General features: G+C 41.1%; 1 protein-coding gene across 6 annotated transcripts in view; it reads left to right on the top strand.

Moving 5' to 3' along the window:
• LOC146866305 (uncharacterized) overlaps window positions 1–10,548 on the top strand; it is a 110,635-nt gene extending 100,087 nt beyond the window's left edge. For all 6 annotated transcript variants that reach the window (XM_085640840.1, XM_085640837.1, XM_085640838.1 and 3 more), the window contains 3 exons: window positions 2,651–2,668; window positions 8,844–8,890; window positions 9,863–10,548. In XM_085640840.1, coding sequence (XP_085496966.1) covers window positions 2,651–2,668; window positions 8,844–8,855 — 30 coding nt within the window. In that variant the 3' untranslated portion in view covers window positions 8,856–8,890; window positions 9,863–10,548. The remainder of the gene's footprint in view (window positions 1–2,650; window positions 2,669–8,843; window positions 8,891–9,862) is intronic.
• The last annotated feature ends 3,580 nt before the right edge of the window (window positions 10,549–14,128 follow it).

Genomic DNA, 14,128 nt, shown 5'->3' with positions numbered 1-14,128 from the left:
ATAGAAGGTGAGCAAAGGATATAGAGATGGGCGAGCTCTGGGGAGTCAATAGAGATTGAACTAAGTTTATTAAATAGTGGTTAATCATGTTTTTTTGTTTTCAGACACCAACAGATCAAAAATAAAGATTGTTAAAATGACCATCCATAGCTGGTAGTAAAAATGATAAAGAACTCTTCTGAGATTTATTCAAGAATAAGGTGAGCTAATGGCTGGATTTAGAATTAATAAAAATACAAATTCAAACTGAGCTAATAGTTAGATCTAGATTTTCTAATATACTGAGGTAATTGCAGTCATTGATATCGGCAAATCTCCATTACAGAATTTAAGTCGCATAAAGTTGGAACACAGCATTGGAACTCCAAATAAGAATAATAAAAAGATAATAATTTAGGTGAGAATATTGGGATTTTAATAAACAGGGCTACAAGAAGCGTGAATGGTTGTCACATGTATAATGATGTGAGGGTGAAGGACTGATCTGATGATAAATGTTTTTATTAAATATATTGGGTAAAAAACCAAGAGAATTAAAGATAGTGGACCGGCTCTTTGAATTAAGGAGGATGGGTGCTACCTTTGATACCGAATTAAATATATCATGGATAATTGGAACCAAAGTCAGCGATATTTCTTTTTCAAACTAATTCAATATGATCAGTCTGATCAACTTGATATTCAATTGAAATGGGTAAAAAATCTATGTAAGGTGAATTCAAATTAGTAAAGTTTAAAATTTGGATCGAAATAGAATGTTATATAGGCAGACTTATTGAGAGTGCTATTGTAGGGGATTTGATAGGACACTGTTACCTATTTCACAAATAAGGGGAAACACGTGTGCTATAAATCTTATATTGTTTTATAGGCAGATGGAATTGAGCACGTTTTATCAACAGTGTGGTACTTAGTTTGATTTGGTATATTTACTTTTTATGTAGAATGGGTTTTTACTGTGTGCTTTCTTTTAACAGCCCTGATGATGTCCCATGGGGGACGAAACACGTAGGCTGGCTGTATAGAAATTTCTGATTGATCTGTATTGTGAAGATATTGGAACAAGTGTCAACCGAGATGAATAAGTGTCAATAAAGACAAGTGAACAAGGAAGCTTGCATTGGAACTTGGATTATTTATGGACTTCGATAACTATTTGTGGAGAAAATTATAATAATTGTATGCTCCTTCTGTATACATTGAATCTTCTATCGGATGACCTTTGGGCGGTGGATCAGTAGAAGTGAGCATTAAAAGTTGTTCTGAATATTCACCCCCGAAATATTCATTTAGAATACTCACCTGTGCACACGAGTTCTGACCCTCACCGCTCTTACATTTTGGTTAGATACTAAAATGGAATTACCTTTTATGACATTAAAGAAAATAACACTTTCACTGAAAGACTGAAGAATGAATCTAAATTTCAGGCGTTCAGTTTCGAAATGTCTAAAAAGAGTAGACCGATGAAGAAATCCTAAAGGATCCTATTTAATACTTTCAGAAGATTGGCATTAGAGGTAAAGGCAAGGATTTATGTCTTTGAAGGCGACACCATTACACCAATCCTTCCAATATTTTGCCCCAACATGCTGGTCACCTGTCTCTTAGATGGATGGGTATAACTGGAATTAAAATGTTAAAATCTTTGCCGGTACCATAGAATCTTCTTGTGCCTCAAATATTCGCTATTGGTCCCAAGATACCATTGCTGCACTACTGCTTTGGTTTTTGTAGAACACTTGCACAAGTTAAATATTGGAAGTAGACCTAAGTTGTTGTTTTTCGAATTACAGTCTAATCATTTGGATATTTTGATCGTGTTAATTACATCTATAGGCCAATAATTGTGGTATTTTTGTTGATTTTTTTTTTAGTCTAGTTCCTCCACCTGCCAAGTAATGTGTAGCCCAGCAATGCACTGGCCATTGTAGATTATTTATATTTTGACCATAAACAAAAATAAATGCACTGGAGCAAAATTGATAAAATATCAGCATTTCCTAGATGCTTGTGCATAATTTATGTAGTGCATCTTGCAGATGCTCAGGGAATCTCCAGATTTGCTTCACTGCCCATATCTGTGAAAATATTAGGATTATAGGATCTTTATTGTAATTTTGAGTTGTTGATGGGTTCTCCTAACTTGCTCTAGGAGAATTATTTCTACATTGGTTCCATTGTATTGTTTTGGGTAATTGCAGTTGTGCTCATACATGAGATTGGCCTATGTGTTTTAAGCTACATAGAGGCCATGTGTATGTAAATGTAATGTTTTAATAGTGTAATTACTCATAGATCTTTATACACCAGAAGATTCCTTTAATGGTTTGATAATTAGACTGGAGTGTATGTATATATCACTTGCAATCAAAGAGAATATTGAGAAAGCATCATCAGCCCAGACGATTCAAGGCTTAACACACATGCAGTGCACACGCGTCTAGTGCTTTCACTGGAGAGAGGTCCAGCTAATGAACATGCAGCAGTACAAATGTTGTAACTGTCAATCTAACTCTATTGTGGAATGTCACTTATTAGAAGTATTGTTTGATGATAATTTTGACGCATAAAAAATGATAAGTAAATATCCTCTTAACAATGTGAGCGAGTAACTCAAAATAACATGATTTTTTTTGTTTTTCTTCAGCTTGCCAAGCTACTTGGGGTAAGAAATTGTTTCGTAATTTTTGTTTGAATATGTAGTCCATTAATCAATATATTTTGTACACTGGAAAGTGACATTTGTAGAGTGAAGAAAGCTGCATGTCCAATCCAAACTTGCATACTCTAAAAAAAAAAAATTCTCATTTAACCACTAGCACTAGAGAATCAGGAATCTCTATCAAAGGATCTGAGAGAAAGTATTTGTCTCAGTTTTTAACTCAAGAGAGTAAATTGGGTTTATTTTCTTTTGCAAACTGTCTGGTTGACTTCATGGATCAAATCTGTTAATTCGTGTTTCAAAAATATCAAATATCAGCACCTACAACCATTTGTCAAAGAGAGCAAGAATAATATTCTAAAACAATTATCAGTATCGAATATAACATTAACAAAAAACTTCTAGCTCCATCCTTCACTTCCACCAGCTCAAAAAAGCCCCCACCCAAAGCCCAGGCCCTTTAATCTGCCAGTCATAGTTCAGGATGAGATTAACTCATCTGTTCCTTGTTAATACTCATTACTTCTGTGGTTGATCTGTGAGTCTTCTGATACCAAGCAATCTATTGCTGTAAGCAGTCAGAAAAGGGGTAAGGAAGATGGCGGATTGAGCATGCTGTGGAGTCCTGCTCCATCCCGTGGCTCCGAAACTACTGCCATCCATCGTGCCGCAATCTGTGAATGCCGTGTGTAGAATTCCCTTCTGTGGCTTCTCACACATCCCTCGTTGGTCAGCGTGCTTGCTGACAGCCAGGCTTTCCAGCATGGATGCTGCAGCTCTGTGGTCGGCAGACATACGGCCGTACCGGACTTGACTGCTGGCCGTGTTTAGCAGCATTACTGCTTTTGCAACCACACACTGCTAATTCCTATCTGCACAGAGTACACATGGCCCAGCAGAAGGTAAATGCTTCCGGGGGGGGGGCTGCAGAGCCCGAGGGGGGGCAAAGGCATAACCTATTGAAGCAAAGGAAGGGCAGCTGGTGGATGAGGGTGAGCCGAGCAGGCTAACAATACCCTTTGAGCCAGGTTCTTCGCAAGTTGGCCACCTTATTCTAAAGCTACTCCAGTCGGGCATGATGAGGGAATGTATACAAGCAGTGGCCAAAGAATTCCCAGCTCCTGGTTAGAAATCATTCTTGGTGGATACCTTGACGGCAGCTATAGCAGAAGCTCCTGTTGATCCCTATATTCTGGATCAGGTGAAAGGCGGAGGCAAGTCTGCTACATATTCCGGGGAAATGTCAATCCTGCAACAATGCAGCAGAAATCAGCTGAGCTGCCTCTCTGACCCACCTCCCATGCTCTTTCAGGGGGTCAACAGCATACAAAGTCCTCATTTTGGGGTACATGTGACAAAACCTGTGAGTACTGTCTTTAATACATCCGGGGGCCAGGCTGGGGTCCCTTGCTGCTACAGAGGATTTTGAGGATGTGGGCTGTTAAGCATACTGCGATATGTGTTGTGACCTACTGGATAATTAAGGTGCAGCGGCTCAGAGATGTGGCATATTAAACGTTCTTCCTAAGACAATCTGTAGTAAAGAACATTCATCCATCGTTGCTACCCCTGATGCCTCCTGCTCCCTCCCAGACAATGTCCTCCATACAAAACCTATATCTATCAAAGGGGGTGGTCAGCATTCAGCTCAGCGCAGACAGGGTTACACTAGGAAGAATCCTACCTGACCAGGCTGTCGTACCAACTACCTAAACCCACAAAGCAGAGGCAGGCTCGAAATGTAGGCAACCAAGGGGCTAAGAGTATCCTGCTCAGGAAGTGGGATTTTCATCAAAGGGGAGGTGAAAGCACTAATTTATCACTTATCTACAACACTTTCAAGGGCAGAGACGGATAAGCAGCTTACAGAACATCACTCTCTCCTTAAATGTTTCACTCTGAATTCCAGCCTTACCTTTGATATATCCTCTGACACTCTTTCTAATAATTCTCCTCTATCTACTACTGAAGAGGTTTACCCATAGGATAATTTGCAGGAGCCATCATTAAGAGAAATCTAGCAAGCCCTCCAGGCCCAACGTTCAGAGTCTCAGTTACACAATGCTCAGGCTAGAGCAGACAATGTGAAAATGCAACAATCACTGGATGAGGTCTCAGGGCAGCTCACCAGTCTCACAACAGATCTTACTGAGCAGCAGGAGAGAGTTGCTCATACTGAGGAGGCTGTGACTGCAACAGTTAAGGCAATTGGGAATCATGATGTCCAGCTGGAACATCTTTAAATTACAATCAAACATATGGAAAGCCGCCAAAGGAGAAAAAATCTCAGGATCCAGGGGCGTAACACAGGCCCCCGCGGTGCAGGGGGGCCCTCTCAGCACAGCACTCGGGCTTCAGAGCTCCTGTTTGAGCCCAGAGGGGGCCCCTCCATGTGTCTTGCAGGGAGGCCCCCTTGAGTTTCGTTACGCCAGTGTCAGGATCTTTGGGATTCCGGAGGGGAATGAGGGCTCTGACCCCAGCAATATATGATGCAACTCTTCGAGAGTTGTCACAGCAAACAAATGATGGACGGAATGCTGACAATGCAAACATTCTCCCCCAGTCAAAAGATCTGGGTTAAATCCATGGTTCTTTTGCCCACTACGCCACCCCAGTTTGGACCCAGCCATATGCAAATCTGCCTTGACCCTGTGCCCCATGGGAACAGTCCAGACCGAACAGCCAGGCCAGGTCCTCCCTGGACCGGAAACAAGCATCATGGGACCGGTTTCAGGGTATGTCACCCTTCTTCAGCCAGGCTAGCTTGAATCCAGTGGCAGAGTGAGCAAGGGACCCACATCTGGGCATACCCATCCCACTTAGGGCGAAAAGTGTTACAGCAAACAAATGATGGACAGAATTCTGACAATGCAAACATTCTCCCCCAGTGAAAAGATCCGGGTTAAATACATCGTTCTTTTGCCCACTACGCCACCCCAGTTTAGAACCAGCCATATGGAAATCAGTCTTGACCCTGTGCCCCATGGGAACAGTCCAGACCAAACTGCCAGGCCAGGTCCACCCTGGACCGGAAACAAGCATCCTGGGACTGTTTTCAGGGTATGTCACCCTTCTTCAGCCAGGCTAGCTTGAATCCAGTGGCACAGTGAGCAAGGGACCCACGTCTGGACATACCCATCCCACTTAGGGCGAAAAGTGTTACAGCAAATAAGACGTGCTGAGGCATGTAGGATGCTCTAAGGGGGCCCAGTGTGGAGTCTATAAGGGTGTGAAGCATGATGTTTCCATCATCCAGGTGCAAGGGTATGAGGGCTTGAATGGCAGTTCTGAAGTCACTGTCTGGAAGGAACGCTTTACCCAACTTCATTAAAGAGAGCTCTTAATAAGTTGTCTTGCCAATGTGTTTCTTAAGCGTGAGGTTGGTGTCCAGGGTGAATGCAAGTGATTTACCATTGGGTAAAACCTGGGGTTCAAAGCCACCAAGGTTGATGTCATTTAGCAATGTTTGTCCTCATTTCTGCTTGCTGTTCTTGTCAAATAACAAGGATGTTGTTGTGTTGGAGTTGAGCTTTATGTAGGTGCTGGAAATCGAGTTCTGCATGAGATGGAGGCAGTGATTGAGGCATTACATACCTTGAGCAGAGTAGGTTTTCAGGTAGAGATGTTTATAGTCAAAATATTGAATAGTCTTTATGCTTTTATCGATGAGTACAGATCCAAGGGACTCCATGTAGAAGCTGAAGATGATAGGGGACAGTTTAGATCCCTGAGGGACTCTGCAGGTGATAGAGATCTTCTAGGATCTGGAGGTGCCCATGTGAATGAAGTGGTCCTGGATAAAAAGATATAGGAGGGAAACATTGAAGAACGTTTCCAGGGAACCCCATTTGAGACTTCAGGGTGTAGATGAGGGCGGAGTGGTCAAAGACGTTTTTTACATAATGACAGACATAGCAAGATGTAACCACAACAATACTCTTTTCTAAACAGATGCACACATGGCTGGGACACAGGCATTATAGTGAACCTGTGTCCTCATGCTGCCCAAGAGCTGATACGATAAAACCCCAAAGGGTGGGTCAGAGAATCCCTTAAGGCTGGGGCTTCTACTAGTTGGATCTACAAATACATTCCTAGACCACTAGTTGTAAATTCCCAAATTTCTATATTTCTTAACTACACTTCCCAACACACCTAACCAGCAGAGAGGGCAAGACAATCCTGAAGAATGCACTTGAATCTCCATTGATGGTGCCAATTAAGCAGAAACATGTGGATCTCTTTGTGTTGGTCAAATTAATCCCCACTGCTTTTTATGCCTCCCATTAGGGACCTAATAAAATCTCTATTCCCCAGCAATAGGTGGTTGTATCCTATACCTGTTCGTCTCTGCACTCTAGCCATTCATCCCATATCCACACATGCTCCTCAAGTAAACCCCATCCTGCAATCAACCCACAAAACACCTTAAGAGCTTCCCTACTTTAGGGTCACAGCTCGCACCTGAATCACCCCGACCAGTGCCAGGAGGTGCCCAATGATGAAGCAGGCCACCCATTGGTTGTGTGAGAGGTATTCATCCTGAAAACACTGCCTATTTACATATTGTGTAACTAACAGGGTGTCCAGACTTTAGTAAGGAGTATTGTTTGTGGTTTTATATACTGTATTTCATTGCTTTCTCTCCTCCAAGCCCCCTCATTGTGATAAGATACATAACAAGGTTCCATACACAGCCCAAACTACACACATAGATACAGCACCAAATGACTATTACATCCAAAAGTGCCCATGGATAAACTAATATGCTCCGGTGTAGAATTACATGTCCCGTACAGCCTCCTAATATCATAAAGCCCCACATGTTTAGGCATACCCTGATATACTAAGTGTAGCCCCATGTGCACAGGAATAGCCCCATATGTATAGTGCAGTCCCATATGCACCTGTACATACTGAATTCAGACCCAAGCAGTGCAGTCCCATATGCTCATGTAAACGACTGCATGCTCAATAATTACTGGAAGTGAGTATGGTTCATAGAAAGCAATTTTTATTTTTTTCTGATATCGACCAGGTAAAACCTGAGTAAGAGGGACCCAGATTTCAACAATTGCAAAACCAAACCTTTCATTTCTTCTACTCCCTGAAGCAACTACTTTTTACAATACCGTGCCCTATTTTAATTATTGCTCTTTTCTGTAGGTGGGGCTTCTTAAATACCTTACGACTCCTCTCCGGTCTGTCCTTCCGCCCCCCCCTTGCAATAATTACATTGGTTACCATTTGGTATGCAACGCAAATTTTGCCTACTATGTATTGTCTTTAAATGTTAATATTTTCTAGCTCATTTTGTTATCCTTTTTGATCGCATCTTATGTGCCGAGTCGTCCTCCTGTTCTGCCTCGACCTGCCTGCTATGTTCCCCCAGACTCCCTTTGCAACTTCATGCATCTGTTTATTTAAATTACTACCTCCTTTGCTGTGGAACCAGCTTTCCTAGACTATTGGATCTGTTCCTACTGTATCATCTTTCAAAGCATTGTTAAAAAAAATCAATTGTCTATCAGTCCTACATCTTAACTGTGGCCTTGCTGTTTCTCTATTTGCAGTGCTTTTGTGCAGAGTTGTGGATGAAAGTACTTTAATAAAACAAATCAAATAAATAAAATAGATAGTCTGTCAATTTAAGTGGCAATATGAGTTTGTGTCCACTTTGGGATAGATGGATATGTGGTGAATCCTGGACCTCTGTGTTTTTTTTCTCCAGTGAAACATTTTGCCTGTCAAAACCAGGTGGATTATGTCCAGGGGGTCCTCTGGATGAGGGGAAACATGTGGAAATAGATGCACAACAAACAATTCTAAAAGTTATTTGGTATATCAAGTGTGAGATCTTGTACAGGTATAGTACAGGTCTACTACACCTGGTAGTACCATACTGGGTAATTACTGTACCCTGTGTTAGCGATAATTCTGAGAGCAGTATTACCTCATTGGTTTCCATGCAAAACTTCAATGAGGGAATTTATTTGCAATATACTCAGGGTTAAAACGGTACAATTTCTAAATGAAATTGCATAGAGGTATGAAAATTGATCAAGCAAATACAAAGCCAGCTTTTTTTAGAGTTTGTATATCTTTTTCCAAAGGCAGGCCAGTATAGTTTCCACAAAGTGATAGATGTGCACTTAGTCACCTTTTTTATGTTTTGCAGCTGAAAAAATGAACTGTCATTTGAAAAATGCCTGATATGGTCTTTAGGTAAGTAACACTTGATACATTTGACTGAATCCTCTCTAAAACTGATCACAGAAGTCCCAGCACAAATCAGAGCGTAGTTGCAAATGCTGTATATTGATTGTGTCATGTTAGTTATTACTTCAATAGTTGTTAGATGTTTAGCAGCTTTATGTAAAATTGGATATGCCATGGACTTACTCTATGGCATTCCAGGAAAACCTGTCTTAAGGTGCTTCTTAACATAAGAGCATGTATCACGCGGACATGCACAGGAGGATGCTGTGCCATGAGACAAAATAGACCTGCATTTGCTGCAGACACAGAAGGTGATGGGGTTAGGTGGCAGGAGTCCAGGTATTTGATTTTACCTTTTGTGACATGGAGGAGAGGCCATGTTATCTATGGCTCCCCCACCACATCTCTGCTCTGTCTAGCAGTTGAGGGGGAGGAGGGAGCAGATGGGTTTGGGGGACATACGTAATAGAATATTATAAATGGATGAAAAGTGAAAAATGTTTTCACCTCAGGGTCTGAGTAACATCATAGACAACTCGAGCTTCACGCTCATGTATTTTTGTATAGTTTCTTCATTTGTCAAGCCTAATGGAAACTTTTTTGAGACCTCTTAAAAAACGATGTTTATAAGTATCACAGGCTTGAGGCTGCACCTGATAAATTGCTTTTCCTTTGTGAATCATGTGATATGTTTTTATTTATATGATCTGTTTGTAAACTGAAAGCTTGAATCCCAGAATAGCAGGCTTGGTCTTTCATTCTTCATGCAGTTTTATGAAGTTAGGTGATTGTGAGACATGTTACTCATATGTCTATGAAATAAAAATGTGAAAGCAAGTGCTATTGGGAAAAAAATTTACTTATATTAATATCTAATTGAACTAGAGAGGATCTTGATTAGGAAACTGCCTTTCAGATATATTTATTCTTAACAGATTAAAGTGATCATTATTAATGATATGTCTGTTTTCATTTCAGATGGCGCTTACCTGGGTCTTTGTGGGTTGCTTAAAATGCATACCCTATTAGGTCTCCCGCAGACTGTTTAGGTTTCCTTTTTGTGTAGATGATGATCATGCGACATGATATGAAGTATAAAGAATAGCCCAAATACTCAAAAGTTGGTTTCATTTCATCAATAGCAACTTGCTTTCAAAATGTCCTACTCTAAATTGCTCACGTAATATAAAGTGTTACGTGTAGTATCTATTTGAGTGTGGAGTCTCCACCGATAAAAAGACAGGTCTATCTTTTTATGTACAGAGACTCGGCACTCATAAAGATACTACTTGTAAATCCCTTTGTGAATAGTAAACAATAATAAACTTACACAAAAGTGTAAGCATACTTTTGCGATTCAAGCCCTTAGACTCACCAGTTGTAAGGAAGGTTTAACCTGTTTATTATACTCCAGAAATTGGTCTAAACAGAGCAGTTTTATGTAAACCTCGTCCAATATTTTCATCAATGTACACTAAGGACATTTGGAATTTCAATGCCATCACTCTCATGCCCCAATAATCAACATACTGGCAAATATACATCCTGATGAGGTGTTTCTGGATGATTTGATGTTAGCGGTTACGTATCCGAGGTCTATTAAACTTCTTCATGAATATGTGTGTTTTCTCTAATATGTAAAAATAAAGGTTCTTGACTTTTAATGCTTCAATTGTGGGTTATTTCTTTGGGTTTGGATAGGTATAAAAGGGATGGCAGCTCTAACATAGTCTCACTTTGTAGAAACTTGTTTACTCACTAATGTGGGTTTGATGCTAATTCAAGAGAGAGGTTGATAGATTAAGAGAGAGTGTGAGAGAGAAAAATAGCGGCAGAGACAGGGAGACAATTAGAGCTTGATAGAGAGGTTTATTCCCCTCCCTCTCTACCCCTGGTTTCCTCTCTCTACCTCTATGTTGCTCTCCTACTCTTTTTCTCTATCTATCTACAATTTGTGGGCATTTGAAATGTGACACTCTTGGCCACAAATTATGTTCTCATTACAGGCACATTTTGATGTCAGAACTTGCCTGTAATAATAAAATGAGGTCACTATTCATAACTTGCTACAAGTTAGTAATAATGTTTTCCTGTCACCTCACCTGGGGAAGAAGGAATCTCATCTAAGTAAGAGCAGATTCTGAAACACAAGGCTTGCCCTGCACGAGGAATCTGGGTGATGCTGCTGGTTGAAACTGGATAGGAAGAAGGACAGGGACAACACCACCTCCCAGAATGGAAAGGTAGAGTTACGTGGGACAGTCTTCTCCGGGTATGGACGCTAATGGGGAGGAGGCGTGAATGCAGGCCATAACCTCAGTATGAGGAAGGTGGGGGATAATTGGGAGACTGTACAGTGGGGTAGGGGAGAGCAACAAGTTCCGCACCACAGGGAAGGCGGAAGTGCTGTAACAACCTACCAGTTCCCGAAATCTCTCTACTTTTGGCTAAAAAAAGCTAGTAATGTAATAGCTTGTTTCAAGTGAGCACAGAGGAGTAGCCAAGAGATCATGGTCTATATGAAGCTTTGGTTGCCACAATTTTCTTTACCAGATCTCTGCATGATCCCTTATTAACATTTATTTAATTGGTCCTGCAGAACTAAGCATTCTCAACTAACAACATGCCTTTAAGAAAGGAGGGCTGGACTTGTTACGGAGAATCTGATCACATGGACAACAGTCACATGATGAGATGTAAAAAGACAATTAACATGAGACAGCTCCTCTGATAAGCAGGTGATGTTGGATACTCATCAAAACTATTTCCCATTAGCACATTGAAAACCACAATATCACCAACTGAAAAGAGCTACAGAACAACAATATTTCTGATGGGAGACCCACATGGCAGTGACTTTGCACTCCTGGAAACCATGGGACTGACATACCAGGCCAGTCTGCAATCATAAACCCTTTAATTCACAAAATCATCAAGGTTGTGACCACAAAAATATTTTTTTCTAATTACAAAATTTTTCACGTCGGGAAAGCCTTTCTTACTTGTAAAATCAGTTTTGATACCCATTCGAAATCGCTTTTAAGAGGGGCATGAAAGGGGTATACACTCCTAATGCAAGCCATAATCATTTATATCAATGATTTGAGACCACAATTGCGGGAGCAAACCACTGATGGTTTAACAACATATTAAAGGAGGTGATACTGATTTGCAAAGGAGATGTTCCCTTGGTACACCTTCTTCTTTGTGAATCCTGTAGGGCAACCTGGAAGAAGCAGGCAATGGTCCAGGAGATGACTGCTTGCCTAATTAATATTAATCTGCAGGTCATTTTGTAATCCCCTCTGACTGGAGAGCTTGTGACACAACCTACAATTACATAAATTACATTGCAGAATCAGAGCCAGGTTAAAACTTAATTTTGTGAATTGGCCCCAAGTTCTCTGTTTTCATGTTGGCTTGGGTTAATTGCTTTTTATTAGTTTTGACACAGACTGTGGCATTACTGCCAAAGGAGTCAGAGTCAAAATATTTTTCATGCGGTGTCTTTCAGGTCTTGTGCTTTTCCATTCAATTTTATCTTTTACTCCAGCCATTCCCCGACTTCAAAATGATAATCTGAAGTTCATATCAATCAAAAAGGTGTGACCTTCCTGAAGTGGTGTTCAAAGGGAGATTCTTCCTTTGTTTTACTAAGTTACGGCTCTGAAGGATAAGCTCTTCAGGCTGCACTAGCCCTCACCTACTAAAGTGGCATGCTTTGTCATCGTGTCATGCTCCATGTTGGGTGGGGTCTGCATAACCCAACGAGCTCCATAAGGAGCACTTTTGGGAGATTTTTTAAATATAACGATCAAGGAACCATCAGTTTGAAGTACCTGTAAAACATTTTTTAATTTTTGTGTTTTTAGATAGGATCACTGTAAATGAACATAACCAAAGATATGGCAATTGTTTATCACTTTTATCAGTTTTCAAAATCCCAGCTAAGATTTAAAGGATGGTTACTTGGGGGAAACAATATTCCCATAAATTCACAGTTTTTCAATATTGGGACGAATTGTTTTTACCTACCTACCTACAACGGTCTAGGCATTCTTTACAATGTATATATAGCTAATTTGTATTTGTAGTTAGGTCTGCAATTCTATACGTTTTTTGTTTGCTAATAACTTTGGGAATCTTCATACAACTTTCTAAAAATAGTCTCTTATTTTGCCTAGTTTCTTCATGGAAATCTCAGGGTGATCCATCAAACGGGTTTCACGAAAGGGGGGTCATAAGATGCAAAATCCCCATGCATTTTCCATAGATGTAGAAAGCGCAAAAACTGCTAAACAAAATTACATCAGATTTGTAAGGAAGCTAGATCTTGGTCGAGAAAGAGTGTTTTTTGCTATTTGCTATGTTTGAGAGACTCTAGCACGAGTCCCTCAATCTCAGCTTAAAAAAATATAGCGTACTGATTTGCCTAAGGGGCTGTTGTCCCCTTGGGGGTCTTCACTCCCACAGGAGTGCCCTACCATGGAAGCGAGCACTCTGATTAGCTGGCTGCAACATGGAAGAGGATGTTGCAGTAGCCATTACAGGACTCCTGAAAATAGTAAAAGATAGATAAAAGGGATCCATTTTAAAATTTTTGGGGAAAGAAGCATCTAAGGCCCTCCTCCCTGATCGAGTCTTGGGTCCTGGGGACCCATCCCATGGGCTGATTGCACATTGAAAAGGAGGGAGGCACCTAGCCCCCTCCCTTACCCTGCTAAACGCACAAACGGTGATGGGAGGAATGCTTGCAATTTGTCTAACCACTAGCAGTCACTCCGGATAGCATCCAAACCCATCATTTTTTTTACTCACTATATAACCCCACTTTGGACTCATCCATATACAAAGCAGCTTGGACCCTGCTCGGACCCTGCTCTCATGCAAACAGTCCAGCCCGAGCTGCCATGTCAGGTCCCCACCGAACTGCAATCAATGTGCAGCCCTCTCCCCGAGCCTGTTAAGACTCCAGTGGCCTCATCCCATGCATCCAAAATTAAAATGAAAGGGACGGATGCCCTGTCCCCTTTTTCGACCCATCGGGAACCAGGAAATTCATTGAAAGTAGAGGGGGTGCTTGCCCCCCTCCCTGATCCTGTTAAGGCTCCAGGAAGCCCATCCACTGGGGTTGGCTTAATGACTGTGTCAAAGGGATCCTAGTAGTTTCCCTGCCTGCAAGAAGGAGGGCATATCAGCTATCACCCAGAAGAAGCTTTAAAAATGCTGCAGCCAGATGGAAGA

Source organism: Triturus cristatus, chromosome 2_1, assembly GCF_964204655.1.
Source record: "Triturus cristatus chromosome 2_1, aTriCri1.1, whole genome shotgun sequence".
In the NCBI taxonomy this organism is placed as follows: Eukaryota; Metazoa; Chordata; class Amphibia; order Caudata; family Salamandridae; genus Triturus; species Triturus cristatus.
The sequence above is the reverse complement of the archived record's forward strand: the minus strand, read 5'-3'. Positions and strand labels throughout refer to the sequence as shown.